General features: G+C 38.9%; 1 protein-coding gene across 5 annotated transcripts in view; it reads left to right on the forward strand.

Annotated features, from left to right (window-relative positions):
• Positions 1-14,229, forward strand: part of Dis3l2 (DIS3 like 3'-5' exoribonuclease 2) — a 506,284-nt gene that overhangs the window by 81,403 nt on the left and 410,652 nt on the right. For all 5 annotated transcript variants that reach the window (XR_003850358.1, XM_029565942.1, XM_008838082.3 and 2 more), the window contains exons 4-5: positions 3,984-4,037; positions 8,715-8,816. Coding sequence is in view for 4 of the 5 variants with exons in the window: in XM_029565942.1 (XP_029421802.1) it covers positions 3,984-4,037; positions 8,715-8,816 (156 nt within the window). In the remaining variant the exon portion in view is untranslated. The remainder of the gene's footprint in view (positions 1-3,983; positions 4,038-8,714; positions 8,817-14,229) is intronic.

Genomic DNA, 14,229 nt, shown 5'->3' on the forward strand with positions numbered 1-14,229 from the left:
GGCTGTGAACTAGAGCTGACATAGTGTGCTGACAGGTTGGATATGGACAGTGAGGCAAAGGGAGGAATTCAGGGTGATTCCTTGGTCTGAGTGGAACAGTTGAGTGGATAATGTTGCTGTTGGTCAAGGTCGGGAAGACAGAATTAGAAATGTGGTACTGATTTTGGGGACGCATCAGTGAGTGAAGAGCACTGGTAAGTGACTACAGCAAGGAGGCAATAAAGAGCCCGAATTCCTTCTGAATTTCCTGGGCTTGAACGTTTTATGACAGGGACATTCATGTATCTTTTCAGTACTCTAGTTTCTCCATCTATGAAAAATGAAGAAGGTAATATCTATATCACAGTTCTTGTGGGAGTTAAATTAGTTCATAGATATAAAGCTCCTAAAGTGCAATGCCTATATTCTACTTTTGTAAGTGGTATTTGAGATTGTTTCTGTTAGTGTCAGAGGAACATCTGTAATTCAACTGAGGTAGTTGCTGCTATGTGCAGATAGATGTCCACAGCTGCTAGATCTTAGGACTTTTCTCAAGAAAATCTGGAAATGCATATTTTTATGTGTGAAATTCCTTAGTTTTAAGTATTTTCAGACTTAAGCCAACTAAAATGTATTTGTGATTGCTAAGTTAGACTAATTAGACCATTTGTGTGGTATTTTTCTGCATTGCCAATTTTGTCCCTGTGTATAGACAGGGAGAATGCAGATAGTTGGGGTCAGTTCAGAGGCAGGCCTTGTTGGTTGTATGTAAGAGGAAGAAAGGACCCAAGGCTGAGGGTTTATGAAGGTAGGAAACAATGACAGGCCATAGCTACCAGGTGGCCAAGGAAGGGAGTAACTGTAGTTGGAGGACAGTGAATGGCAAATTCACTGGAGAGTTGGGTTTATGGGCTGTGGCTTGGAGGTCTTAGACTGAAGAATTATTGAAGTTTCCATAGTAAGTGAGTTACAAGTTCAGAAGATTATAATCAGAGAGTGATGTTTGACTTTGTGTTTAGATGTAATGTGATGACAGGGTATAGGCAGTGGACATAGTACAAATGTAGCCACAGGGTGAGTGGAGGTGAAGGTAGCTTGAGTGTCAGGCTAGTGTTGTTTGGTCATTGATATGGATATGAAGTGCCACATGTTTATAGGAGTTGGGGTAGAGGGGAAAGAAGTAAGTTGTGAGTCAAAACAGATGAATTAGTTCTAGGATCAGAAAGTTAGAACGTAACTGTACCAAGTATAGCAGGAACTAATGACATGAACTTGAAAGGGTGTGGGGCTTTTGAGAAGCAAAAGGAAAAGAGTAATTTTAAATCTACGCTGGGGAAACGAGGAGACAGTCTTCACCATCCTTGAGATGCATGGTTTCTGAGAGATGACCACTGTCTTTGAGAGCACACAAAGGAACTAATGCCATTAGGGCAGAACCTCAAGTTCTGATCCAGCAAGAAATCACAGAAACATTCAGAGCAGGGATGGGAGATACAGGATCTTAACTGGTCAAGTTCCAGGCCTAGGAGAAGTTTTAGGAAGATGAAGGATAGGTGATTAGCTGAGGTTAAGGGTTGGTTAGGAAGGTATGGAAATGCAGCTTTGGCCTTCTTTGGTTAAGAGAGCCTCTGCAGGATGGCTCTTTGAGCGGATGGACCATTTCTTGACAGGTTTTATTGCTAGCTGCTTTTGTCAGACTGTAGGAACAATTCTGGTCTGATATGGGACCCTTTTGGAGATTTCTGTTTCTGCATGTGATCTGTACTCTCAGGGTCTGATTTTGAGGTCCATTTATACTTGAGTGAAACTGACAAATGCTATGTTGGGTGGGTGTGGTGACCCACACCTTTAATCCCAGCACTTGGGAGGCAGAGACAGGCAGATCTCTGTGAGTTCAAGGCCAGCCTGGTCTACATAGGGAGTTCTAGGCCACCGGCAGCTACAGGGAGACCCTGTCTCAAAAAAAGACCAAGGGAAAAAAAAAAAAACCAAACCCAAAAGGACCATGCCAAGGGCCCTGGGTAGGGGACGATCCTAAGGGCTTACTGTGTGACCTTGAGCAAGTCATTACATTTCTGTGCCTCTGCCTCCTCAGTTAAAAACTAGTAATTCAGTCAGTCTATAAAAAAGACCAAGGGAAAAAAAAAAACCAAACCCAAAACACCCACAAATACTTTCCTGAAACAAGGCTTCGACCCTTCTGTTACTCTCATCTCTTGGTGTGTTTGGGATAGAGAATCAAAAATAAAAGCTTTCAGGTCCTTTTAATATCTTTTCTTTTTAAGTTAAGCCTAGATGCAGGCTTGAACAACATGTCTCTTTCCCTTGAGCCTACAACCTTGGCTTCTCTTAGTGCTCTGTAATTAAAGGCATACTCAAAGCACGAGGCTACCCTTCCCTGAACTGAAAGGGGGATGGTAAAAGAATAGGAATTTTTAAAAAGGCTAGAAAAGGGAGTTTGGAATCAGAATGAAATGATTAGAACTGCAGTGGTAGTGAGTTTAATTTCATTGATGCACCTTCTCTTCCCTAGGCCCTGTTATTCCCAATTGTAGCCTCGTCGTCTAATGTGGTGCCTGTCAAGTTAGTTTTCAGGAAATATTTGTTGACTGTGTGAATATCTAGGAGATATTATAAGTTTTTTCCCTCTCCCCCAGGAAGAAACAGCTGTTCTAGAATTGAATTTGCTTTACTTTCAAACCAAGAAAGTGTGGGGGAACTTGGCCAGCCACATCTCCTGTAGCCCTAAGTGTAGTCATAGCAGCATGGTGAAGAGTGAGTATCTTCCCTTCTGGCTTACCTTTACATCCTGCTCTTCCATTTGGACCAGGTACCATCTCCGGAGCCTTGGTGGTACACTTGGAAGTACGCTATAGTCACGTACAGCATTCCATGCATCTCCCTTCACAAGGATCAAACTTAGTTATCACTCAGTGCCCCACATAGTCTGCTTCAGGCCTTGGCCATAGTCAGTACTTGAATAGTTAAGGACTGAATGAGCATCTGTAGCCATGTAATTGGTATGTTGGGAAGGTATTTTGGGATGTATACTGTGGTATGAAAATTTGTGATTTAAGCATGGTACACGAGTGAAAGAAAGAAATTATTTTCCATTGAATTTTATACCCTCACCTATCTTGTGGATTTTGTGTTTTTGAGTCATTCATTCTAGTGGAGAATGTTATTTAAAACACTTTCTCAAGTTATTCTTTGAGTACGGTTGTTAGGAAAATAGCCTCTTCCATCAGTGTGTTCTAGTGGCCTGTGTGTGCAGCTGGAGCTTGGAGAGGGTTATGGCTTTCTGAAAAGACCTATAACACTGAACTCCTATTGAAGACTGGCCCCACCTGTACCCCTGTGCATAAATAGAGGTAGACCCTCACTTGGTGCTGGAATAATATGAAGTTGAAGGTAAACAGGGTGGCCTGGCTGTTGGAGCCAGCATTCCTGTTTGCATTAAGAGCTGGTTATGGACCATTTTGAATTATTGACTCATTCAGCTCTGCAGGGGGCCAGAGTAAAACATACATCCAGTTCCTTGAGGCCAAGAATCTAGTAGAAATCAACTTGAAAAATAGTCACAGAAACAAGCCATTCTGCAAAGGTCTTAGAACTGAGAGAGCAAAAAAGGACTGTTAATGTAGTGAAAGATAATGTCCAGATAGCATTATTCTTAAAGTCAAGGTTTCAATTTGAAGACCAGCATATAGGGACACCTCGAACCCCATAGCTGTCACTTTCCTACTCTGTGCTAAGTGCTCTTGTTTCTGCCTGTGTCTGTCACATCAGGGTGTCAGTCTGAGCCTTCAGTTTTTGATAAACCTAATGTTTCGCACATTAACCTCTGTCAGGTTTCATGAATTTAATGAATAGTTCTGAATTATCTAACTTGTTTTCTGGATCAAGTTGCTTAAGAACTTTTTATTGACAAATAACATATATATGGAAAAATCATAAATATACAGCTAGTCAGATTTTCATAGATTTTATTTTTTATCTTAAAGGGTGTATTGAGAATTAATCCAAAGAAGTTTCATGAAGCCTTCATTCCTTCCCCGGTAAGTTCAATAATTTTATAATAAACTTAATGTCACATTGAAAATTTTAGATGTGCTCTGAAATTGAAACCATATACTTTAACTAAAAAGCAAAGTAGTAAAACAAAATTGAGGATAGGCAAAGATTTGTTTCTTTAAATAACAAATTTAAATAAATGAAATTTGTCTTTGGTTCACCATCCCTTCTGTCAGTCTTAAAATCACATGCTGAATGAGAGGGATGGGATTTGTTTCAAGGTTGCAGAAAGCAGCTGGACCCAGGCAGCCTACCTGCCAGTTCATGTAATTGGATGCCCTTGGTTTATAGCTAAAAGGATTTATGTTTTTTTCCACTGATTTAAGTTAATCTTTCCTAAACAAATATGCTATCTACTTTCAATCTACTGCGTGAGCTAATCTGAACATTTGTCCAAAAATAACAGTGGTGCCATGTTGGACACAGATAAGCCATCTCTCAGTAGGTCTGGCATAATCAGTGTTTTTTCCACATTAGAAAGAACGACTTTCTTGGGTAGCATACCGGTTAGAGGGGCTCAATGAAATCAGGAGCTCTGTGTGTGAAAAACAGTGATCTTTAAGCATGAGAATCCTTACTCAATGGAGTAAGTTCATTGCAAGAGGCATCTTTGAACTGAGTAAATTTCAAGTATTTCATCTCCTCTGTACATTGCTGTCTGTCCTCATTGGCTGAAATAAAGGTAGCTGCAGCATTTTGAACATTTTACTGATAGATTTTTCTTTTTCTTGAGTGCCTCCCCTTGGTTAAATCTCCCCTTGGCTGTGTCAACACCTAACAAAGCTACAGAAGAGACACACATATAACACAGGTATCAAATATTAAAAAGTTATCAATCAGGGCCTAATGATGGCTCAGTGGTTAAGAGCATGTGCTGCTTTTGCAGAGGACCTGAGTTTGGTTTTAGTACCCACATCAGGTGACTCACTACTGCTTATAACTCCAGCTCTAGGGGATCCAACATTCCAAGGCACTACAGTTGCATACATATAACTCTATACAGACAAACCCATATAAACACAATAAAAAATAGAAACAAATAATAAAAGTTTTAAATCAAACTAACAACCTGTTAAACAAAATATACTTTATGACAAATAAATTATACTTCTTGATAAATATTCCTTCATGTATTCATGTTTGTTCATATCTAGAATTCAGAATCCTTAAGAGCTTTAGGCCGAAATGTGAAGGGTGTCTGCTTTTGTTCCTCCCCTTTCCTTTCTCAAGCCTGATTCCCTGTTCCCTGTGCTTCCTTTACATTCAGTGAGAGCTCTTGCACTCCCAAATATGGCCCTCTTATCCCACATGTGTAAGCGGTATCCAACCTCTTAGCAATACTGCCCTTTATCTTCCATCAAGTATAGGGATACTATCTGGGGACTTTGAGGCCAATAATTTCAGGGAAGGGCATTCATTTGGCTTTTAGAATTCCTTGCTTGATGAGGAGGGATATGGAGCCTGGCTAGATTCTTGTGAATTAAAGTATAGTTGTTTTCCTCCTTGAAATTGTGTTCTTGTCATGTCCTATTTGGAAATTTTTAGACAGATAGGATATAATTAGAATTTGCTTTTTCCCATGCCTCATTCTTTTATCTAGCCTCAAATGGAGTAGTAGTCATATTAGCCCAGAAAGATAAAAAATACTAAATCATCTCTTGGTAAGTAAGTGTTGGCTACAAGGTTTGGTTGCAGGTGATTATAAACAGTCTAAGTTTGGACATTGGAATAATCCTGCATTCTTATTTTGGGGGATCTTTTGATCAGTTTCAGTTTTCAGAGGCATAGAAAGGAACTGAAGATGTCAATGGTAGAGGCAGTAACTCACACGTAGACAATCTCCTATGACCATCAGTGTGAATTTCTGAGTAAGTGTAGTTCATGTCCATGTCAAGAATGAGCTTACATGAACTCCAGAAGTGTCCACAGATGTCAGAGCCAGGGCCTGAATTCTTGCCTGTAACATTCTCAAGCTGGAGACCAAAGATCGGACTGGGCATGAAACAAAGTGTAGCCTCTGTTCTGACAATAGGAAACGGAAAGGTTTCCTTATTTGTAATATAAAGAATGGACATCTAATGTTTGTCACAGCTTCAAAATGGTAAGATTTTTGGAGAGAAAAGATATAATTAAATTATTCAGGTTTAGTCATATTTAAAAATGTTGACGAACTTAATATGATGCCATTTGGTATGTCAGAATAGCCACCTAAGCTAGGAGGGTAAGGCCTCATCACTAGGTGAAAAAGAATATTTTTTGAGGGAATTTGACTTGAATTCGTTATAACTTCTACTTATTCTTGATAGAAAGGAGATTTTAATTTTCACACGACACATCCAAAATGTGTAGGATGAGTCACTTATACCTACCCTGCTAGTCTCTTGGAGTTCTTGGTAGACGTAAAAACTGAGAATAAAGCCAAATTAAGATAAATGATAGCATTGAGATAGCTTTTTATCCTGTTTGGGGTTAAGATAAAGAGAAATGGACCAGCTTTGTTGTTGTTTTGTTTCTGTTCTGGATTATATTAGTCCAAGAAGCTCTGTAATTGTTCCTGTGTCTTACTATGGAAGGCACCCTGTATCCCACTATGGAATTTATTCCTGGTCCAAAGGGAGCTATTCCATCAACAGAGGAGACTCTGGTCACCATTGCATTCTTAGATTGTCTTCCCTAAGGATTTAGGTTTTCCTGTACTTCTTCAGGGGTGCTCACCATTCACTCCCATTCCTGCCCCCCTCAATTTTTGGCATTCTAATACCCTTTCTAAGGGGTAGGCAGGTCTTCTGGCATTCAAATAAAGAGCTGAGTTCTTTGGCCTTAAAAACTAGTTAACAGGGATGATTCAAATTTTAATATTGAGCAGTTCCTAAGTTTAGTATCTATAAAATAAGAGATTTGGCTATAGATAGAGGCTTCTGAATGAATCAAAGAAGAGTTGGATAATGATGGAGTAGGTAGAGGTTGCCTGAGGTTCCCTTCATCCCTGCTTTCCTTGGTTCTTTGGGACAGGAAGATCACAGTACCATCGTCCTGTTACTTAATTTCTGAGCTTCCAAAGGATGGTTACAGCTACTTGTCAAGGAGGTGTTTCATTGCTGATGTTTTGGTACACGAGAATGGGTTAGGGTGACCTCCATACAGTTAGTTCTCTTTGTTGCAGGAGGTCCATAAGATCACTGCTTTATAAGTTGCAGAAGGCAACGATTTATGGTGATGAGTCACAGTGGAGTTGCTCCCATTTTATTTACCAATCATCCCTTTATTTCTCTGAGAAGCTCATCGTGAGGTCAACTGCAGCAATTCTTTGTGGCTAACACAGTAGCTGCTCCTTAGGGACTAGGGTAGGGTCAGGCTTGGCAAAGTGTATGCTGCAGCTGCCAGCCATCACTAGACTAGAAATTGGAAGAAAATCTGTTCTAAAAGATCTCAAATTATTGTAATTGGAAACTATAAAAAAAGCAGAGCAACTAAAATCTTCCTCTTTTTTTTGAGGTGGAGGTTGATGATTTTCGGAATGACAGTTTTAACTAACTAGAATTTTTTAAGAGTTACTTTAGTTCTTTGAGTGTTAAATCTTATCTGCATAGAATGCCTTTATTAGAGAAAAATGAGTAATGACTTCCTAGCCCCTTTTGCTATCACCTCCTATAAGAAAACCCAACATTTGGCTTCTCTTTTACCCTCTGATAGGAATATATATGTGTGACTTTTAGGAATAAAAGGAGAGTGTTTGTTGATGAAACCTTTTGAAAATATTTAAATTTCTCCCAGCCCTGACCTCTGAAGACTCTGTAGCTGTCTTTTGCATTTATGTGATTTGGCATATCAAGAAGACTCTTGACCTCTTAAGTTGAGAATGGGTGCCTGGGGAATTCAGTGGGTACCGTACTACTTAGAGTGGGGTGTTTCTGGATACAAGACTGAAAATGCCCAAGGTATCCATGTCTCCTATTTATGGTCTGGGGCTTACTCTGCTCTTAAGTCAGAAGAAAGGTGGGTATGAAAATACTTTTGAGTCTCAAGTTTTTGATCCTTCATTCTCTCTCTGCCTTCTTTTGTAGGGTTTTTTTTTTTTTTTTTTAATTTAAAACCAAAAAGGAACATCTCCTTTCTCCTTCCACTGATGAAAACATACAATCTTAGTATTTTTCCTTTGTTTTTGTCTGCCTTTAGTAGATCTCTTAAGTATTTGGTGATTTTTAGCACTCTGCTGGTGTGTTCTTAAGCTTTCATTGCCATTTCTTTTTGTTCAGAGAAGACCGAGTTTCCTTTAGATTGTGTATGGCTATGGAGCAGTGTTCCTGTTAAGTTAGTGGACAGATTTAGAGCCTAAACATTTTATTTTATTTTTTATTTTTAAAAAGTTATTTGTTATTTTATGCGTATGAGTGTATGGCCTCCATGTATGGAATTGCATCTGTGTTGTGTAATGGCCGGGGAGGTCAGAAGAGGACATTGGATTCCCCTGGAACTAGAGTTATGGATGGTTAGCTGATATGTGAGTGCTGGGAATCAAACCCAGGTCCTCTTCAAGAGCAGCCAATGCTCTTAACCGCTAAGCTATCTCTCCAGCTCCCAAGTCTAAACATTTTAATCAAGGAAATAATTTTAGGCTCTAGGCCTTGGTAAGATGACTGTTTATTCTGTCTCCAACTTAGGACGGTGATCGAGACATTTTTATTGATGGAGTTGTTGCCCGTAATAGAGCCTTAAATGGGGACCACGTGGTTGTGAAACTGCTTCCTGAGGACCAGTGGAAGGTGAGTTAAAATTTCCTTTTCTAATTATTTTCTTCACAGGGCATTTTGCATTCCATGATGCACTGATAATCATAGTGCCTAGTGTATAAGTTTATTTTGAAAATTAAATGAGAATACCTGTAAAAATCATGCACTAATGAGGCATCATAAGTGTGTGTGTGTGTGTGTGTGTGTGTGTGTGTGTGTGTTTATGTGTGTTGGGGTTATAGCACCCCAGGCCCTAGGGTAAAATTAGGTGTTGCCTCTGAATCAGGCTCCTGAGTGGGATTTAGAAACATCCGATGGACAGAGATCTAACCCTTGGAGTTGTCCTGTTGCTCCCTCTCTAGTCTGTCTGCTCTCAGATCCTTGCATTCGTTTCTGGTATTCTTTTGAGTAGAAGAAAAGCTTGCAGGGTCTAGTAAAGTATAACACACTGTTTTTCTCACACACTCTGTTGTAAGAACTGGGATAACAAATCCACAAAGATGGTGATTTTTTTAAAAATTATTTTTATGTGTATGAATGTACTGTCTGCACGTATGTAAGTGCATCTGTGTCATGCAGTGCTCTTGGAGGTTAGAAGAGGGTGTTGGATCCCCTGGAATTGAACCTGGGTTCTCTGCAAGAGCAGCCAGTGCTCTTAACCTCTGAGGCCTAGAACTATATAGACCAGGCTGGCCTCAAACTCACAGAGATTGGCCTGCCTCTGCTGCCTGAATGCTGGAATTAAAGGCATGCACCACCACACCTAGTGATTATGATATTCTTTATAGATTTCTGCTGTCTGTCCTGGAACATGCAGCAATACATACTTAGTCCTGTTGGTCCAATTTGGTGATTTTGTATCCTTTGATAAAAATAGCTTGTATGCGTTTTTATAAAACAAGAAATAGTGGCAAAAGAAAATGTTTTAAATATAGGAGTATTCTGGATTTCAGTCTTCATCTCTGTCAATTGGAAAGGAAATGTGATTTTAATTTTGACTGTTGTTTTGAGTAGCAGTTAAGTGTCAGAGAACAACAGCAACTAGCAACAAAAACATTCTCAGTGAAGGCCAGACATTGAAATGATTTATTTTCTTTGAATTGTCATTTAGAACTGGTGACTTGTACATTTAAGTCTGAAATTGCCTTCATGTCATCATTTGTTTTATTTGACTCATTTTTTGATACTTGAGAACTTGTAGTTTTTTTTTTTTTTTTTTTTTTTTTAAGGGATGTTACAGTGCAGTGATTAGCAGCACAGGCTTTTAGGTGAGGCTCCTTGAGTTGGAATCTCATCTTTGCTGTTCACCTGTACTCTTTGGTGAATTGTTCAACCTCTCTCTCTGTCTCAAATGCTTTATCTGTAAAAATGGAAATAATCGGGGATGGAGAGATGGCTCAGTGGTTAAGAACACTGACTGCTCTTGCAGAAGACTGGGGTTCGAATCCCATCACCCACATGGCAGCTAACAACCGTCCATAATTTCAGTTCCAGGGGATCAGGCAGCTCCTTCTGTCCTCTGTGGGCATTGCACTACATGGGTGCACTTACCTACAGGCATGCAGTACATGAATACACATAAATAAAATTAATAAATAAAATTTTAAAAAAGGATATAATTAGTGCCTATTGCATAAGTTTATAACATGAGAACTAAATGAGAATACTTGTAAAAAATCATTGAGTTGTTGGCCAGGGTGGCCCAAGGGACTCCCAGATAATAACCCAGCATAGAACTGGAAAATGAACAGCAGACCCCAATCTTCTCTAAAGGAATATTGACAACTGATTGCTGATAGATGAAGAACAACTGATCTTCCTAAAACAAGGCTCTCTAGATAGGCTGACTAGATTCAACAGATGGACAAGCACTGGGAAAACAACACAGCAGACAGTAGCAGGGATGACAGAGTATAAGGGCTCTAGTGGGGGGAGGGAGGCTATAGGAGGGTGCCATCTGGGAAGCGGTATATAGTTGAATAAGATGGTGTGGGATGTTCTGTGTGATATACACACACAAAAAAAATTAACAAATTAAAAAATGAATTGTATTTGAGGAGGAAGCATAAAAATTTACATCATAAAAAAATTTTACATCATGTTAATTAGTAGAGGTGATGAACATTACCATTGAAATCTACCCAATGACTTTATAGACATACACAGGTGCCAAGGATCCAAGTACAACCAATTATGACTAGTAATAATCAGATACATACAGATTAGAGATGTTTTTTTTCTTTTATGTGTATGTGTGTATGGCCTGCATGTAGGTACATGCACCCATGTCATGCAATGCTCACGAAGGACAGAAGAGGCCCTCAGATCCCCTGGAACTGGAGTTATGGACAGTTGTTAGCTGCCATATGGGTGCTGGGATTTGAACTCGGGTCTTCTGCAAGAACAACCAATGTTCTTTTTTTTTTTTTTACCTTTAAAAAAGATCTCCATTTCATTATTAAAATACAGAGTTTTCATTTTTAATGCAATTGACATTAAGATGTTTGCAATGCGTTTCTAATATCTATATATCTGATTATTACTAGTCACAGTCGGTTACTTTCTGAGCTCCTTGGCATCTGAGCATGGATATAAAGTCATCAGGTAGATTTCAATGCTAATATTTTTCACATCTACTAATTAATGTGAAGCAATTTTTTATGCTTCTTCCTCAAATATAACTCAGTTTTTTAATTTGTTGATTTTTTGGGGTGTGTATTTCATAGAGAACATCCCAAACAAGCTTATTCATCTATATACCCACATCCCAAATGGCACTCTCCTATAGCTCCTCCCCCTGCCCCACTGGAGCCCATATACTCTGTCATCCCTGTTACTGTCCACTGTGTTGCAAACTCAGTATAAGCCCTGTAAGACATAAAATTGATTGAGTTTTTTAGCCCTTAAAAAAGATCTCCATTTCATTTTAGAATATATTGTTCCTTGCAGAAAGACTCATTGTTTTTGCTACTAGCACTGAGATGTTGGCACATGCATCTCTAATCTGTATGTATCTGATTATTACTAGTCATAATCAGTTGCACTTGGATCCTTGGCACCTGTGTATGTCTATAAAGTCATCAGGTAGATTTCAATGGTAATATTTATCACTTCTACTAATTAGCATGATGTAAATTTCCATGCTTCCTCCTCAAATATAATACATTTAAAAGAATTTGTTGACTTTTTTTTTCGTGTGTGTGTATATCACACAGAACATCCCAAACCTATACACCCATGTCCCAGATGGCACCCTCCCATAGCCTCCCTCTCCCGACTAGAGCCCTTATACTCTGATATCCCTGCTACTGTCTGCTGTGTTGTCGGCACCCCCAGCCATTCCCCACTACTTGCCCTTCTCGTGAATCTAGTCAGCCTATCTAGAGGGCTTCGTTTTACGAGGATCAGCTGTTGCTCATCTAGCAGCAATCAGTTGTCAATATTCCTTTATCTAGTCAGCCTATCTAGAGATCTTTGTTTAGGAGGGTCAGCTGTTCCTCATCTAGCAGCAATTGGTTGTCAATATTCCTTTAGATAAGATTGAAGTCTGATTGAAGTCTGCTGTTCATTTTCCCAGTTCTATGCTGGGTTACTATGTGGGAGTCTTTGGGCCACCCTGGCCAACAACTCAAAAGAAGGTATCTCCTATATGGCATTGTTGCTTATTATGTAGCCTTTAGCTGTACACAAATAATTATATTGGCCCCTTTAATCTTTGGCTATACTTTCCTTTTCGGTGTTTAAGGCTATACCGTTGGCCCAGATAAACCAATTTATTTTTACTCTTAAGGTCGTTTGAGGATCTGTTCCTCAGGGGTCACATGGGCTTGGGAGGAGCCCCTGGCTCCTTTCTTTTACCGGTTCCGCCTATGTGAAGATAAGTCAAAGGTCCTGCTCGACCATGGTTGGCTTCGCTTGGAAGCATGGAGGAAATTAACCGCTGAGCCATCTTTCCAGCCCCAGAAACAGTGTATTTTAAAATGAAATGGAGATCTTTTTTTAAAGGTTAAAAACTCATTCAATTTTATGTCTTACAGGGTTTGTACTGCATTTAATATTGTATGACTGTATTAATTCAACAGTGAACCTAACAATTTTGTAGCCACTTTTGAAAGAGATATGTCTTTGCTCTGGAAACAGTTATTGAGTATGTTAAAGCTGTAATGAAATGCTTCTAAAAAATTTTTAAAAAGTACATTAAGAAAAAAAATCATTGAGCAACATCTATAAACGTTAGAATGACAGGAGCTAGAAAATGTTTGTTCTCCTTAACCTTTTCAGAAAAGATCCGATATGAAGAAAGAATAATAGTCAATAAATTGGGTTGGTGTTTTAATATGTTTCGTGTTGCCATAACTAAATACAAAAGACTGGATAATTTGCAAACAAAATAAATTTATTGCTTATAGTTTTGAATGCTGGGAAATCCAAAGTTTAAGGGCCACAATGCTGAAAGATTTCTGACTTAGTGGCCTTTCTTTAGAGTCTTAAGGTGGCTTGATATCACATGGTGAGATAGAATAAGCTCTCTTGAACTTTTCATAAAGACATTAATGTAATCATAGAATTCTGTCATTACTTCATCCACTCCTAACTCCCAAAGCCCACACCTGCAAATACCAGTAATTTATTCCTGCATTAAACAATATAGACAACACTCTCACTTCACTAAGGTAAACCACCAGGAACGGAATGGCTGAGGCATATGATGGTCACATGTTTAATGTTTTAAGAACGTACCAAACTCTTTTCCAAAGTGATTGTACCATTTTTTCCCCACCTACAGTTCCAGCTGCTCCATATCCATGCCAACAGTGGTTATGGTCAATCTTGTTAACTTTAGTTATTCTAGTGGACCTGCAATACGCTAATAGCTTGTGGTTTTAATTTGTATTTCCTTGGTGACTATGTTGAATATCTTTTCATATATTTGTCATGATGTATCTTTAGTAAAGTATCTGTTCAAATCTTTAAGGCAGTTTGTAATTGGGCTATTGTTAAGATTCTTTATATTCTAAATAGAAGTCCATAGTCAGATAAATTTTTTGCAAATATTTTCTCCTCGTCTGTGGCCCATCTTCATTTTTATGACAGTGGCTAATAAAGAAAAAAAATGTATGATTTTGACAAAGTCAAACTTACTGACTTTTTTCTTGGATGTTTTAATTCTTTTGTCAAACAAGAAGTACTTGTCAAATCTAATGTCACTCAATTTTCAACTAAGTTATCTTCTATAAAGCTGATATTTTTTTTTGAGACAGGGTCTTCTTATAGACCTAGATGGCCTTAAACATGTAGACCAGGCTGGCCTTGAATATGTAGACCAGGCTCGCCTTGATCTCAGAGATCCTCCTTCCTCTCCCTCTTGAGTGCTGGGATTAAAAGTATGCACCACCTGGGTCATCTGGCCTCTTGATCAAGGAAGCTGAGGAGACCCCACCAGATG

Source organism: Nannospalax galili, unplaced genomic scaffold (genome assembly GCF_000622305.1).
Source record: "Nannospalax galili isolate Female #2095 unplaced genomic scaffold, S.galili_v1.0 scaffold1138, whole genome shotgun sequence".
Lineage (NCBI taxonomy): Eukaryota > Metazoa > Chordata > Mammalia > Rodentia > Spalacidae > Nannospalax > Nannospalax galili.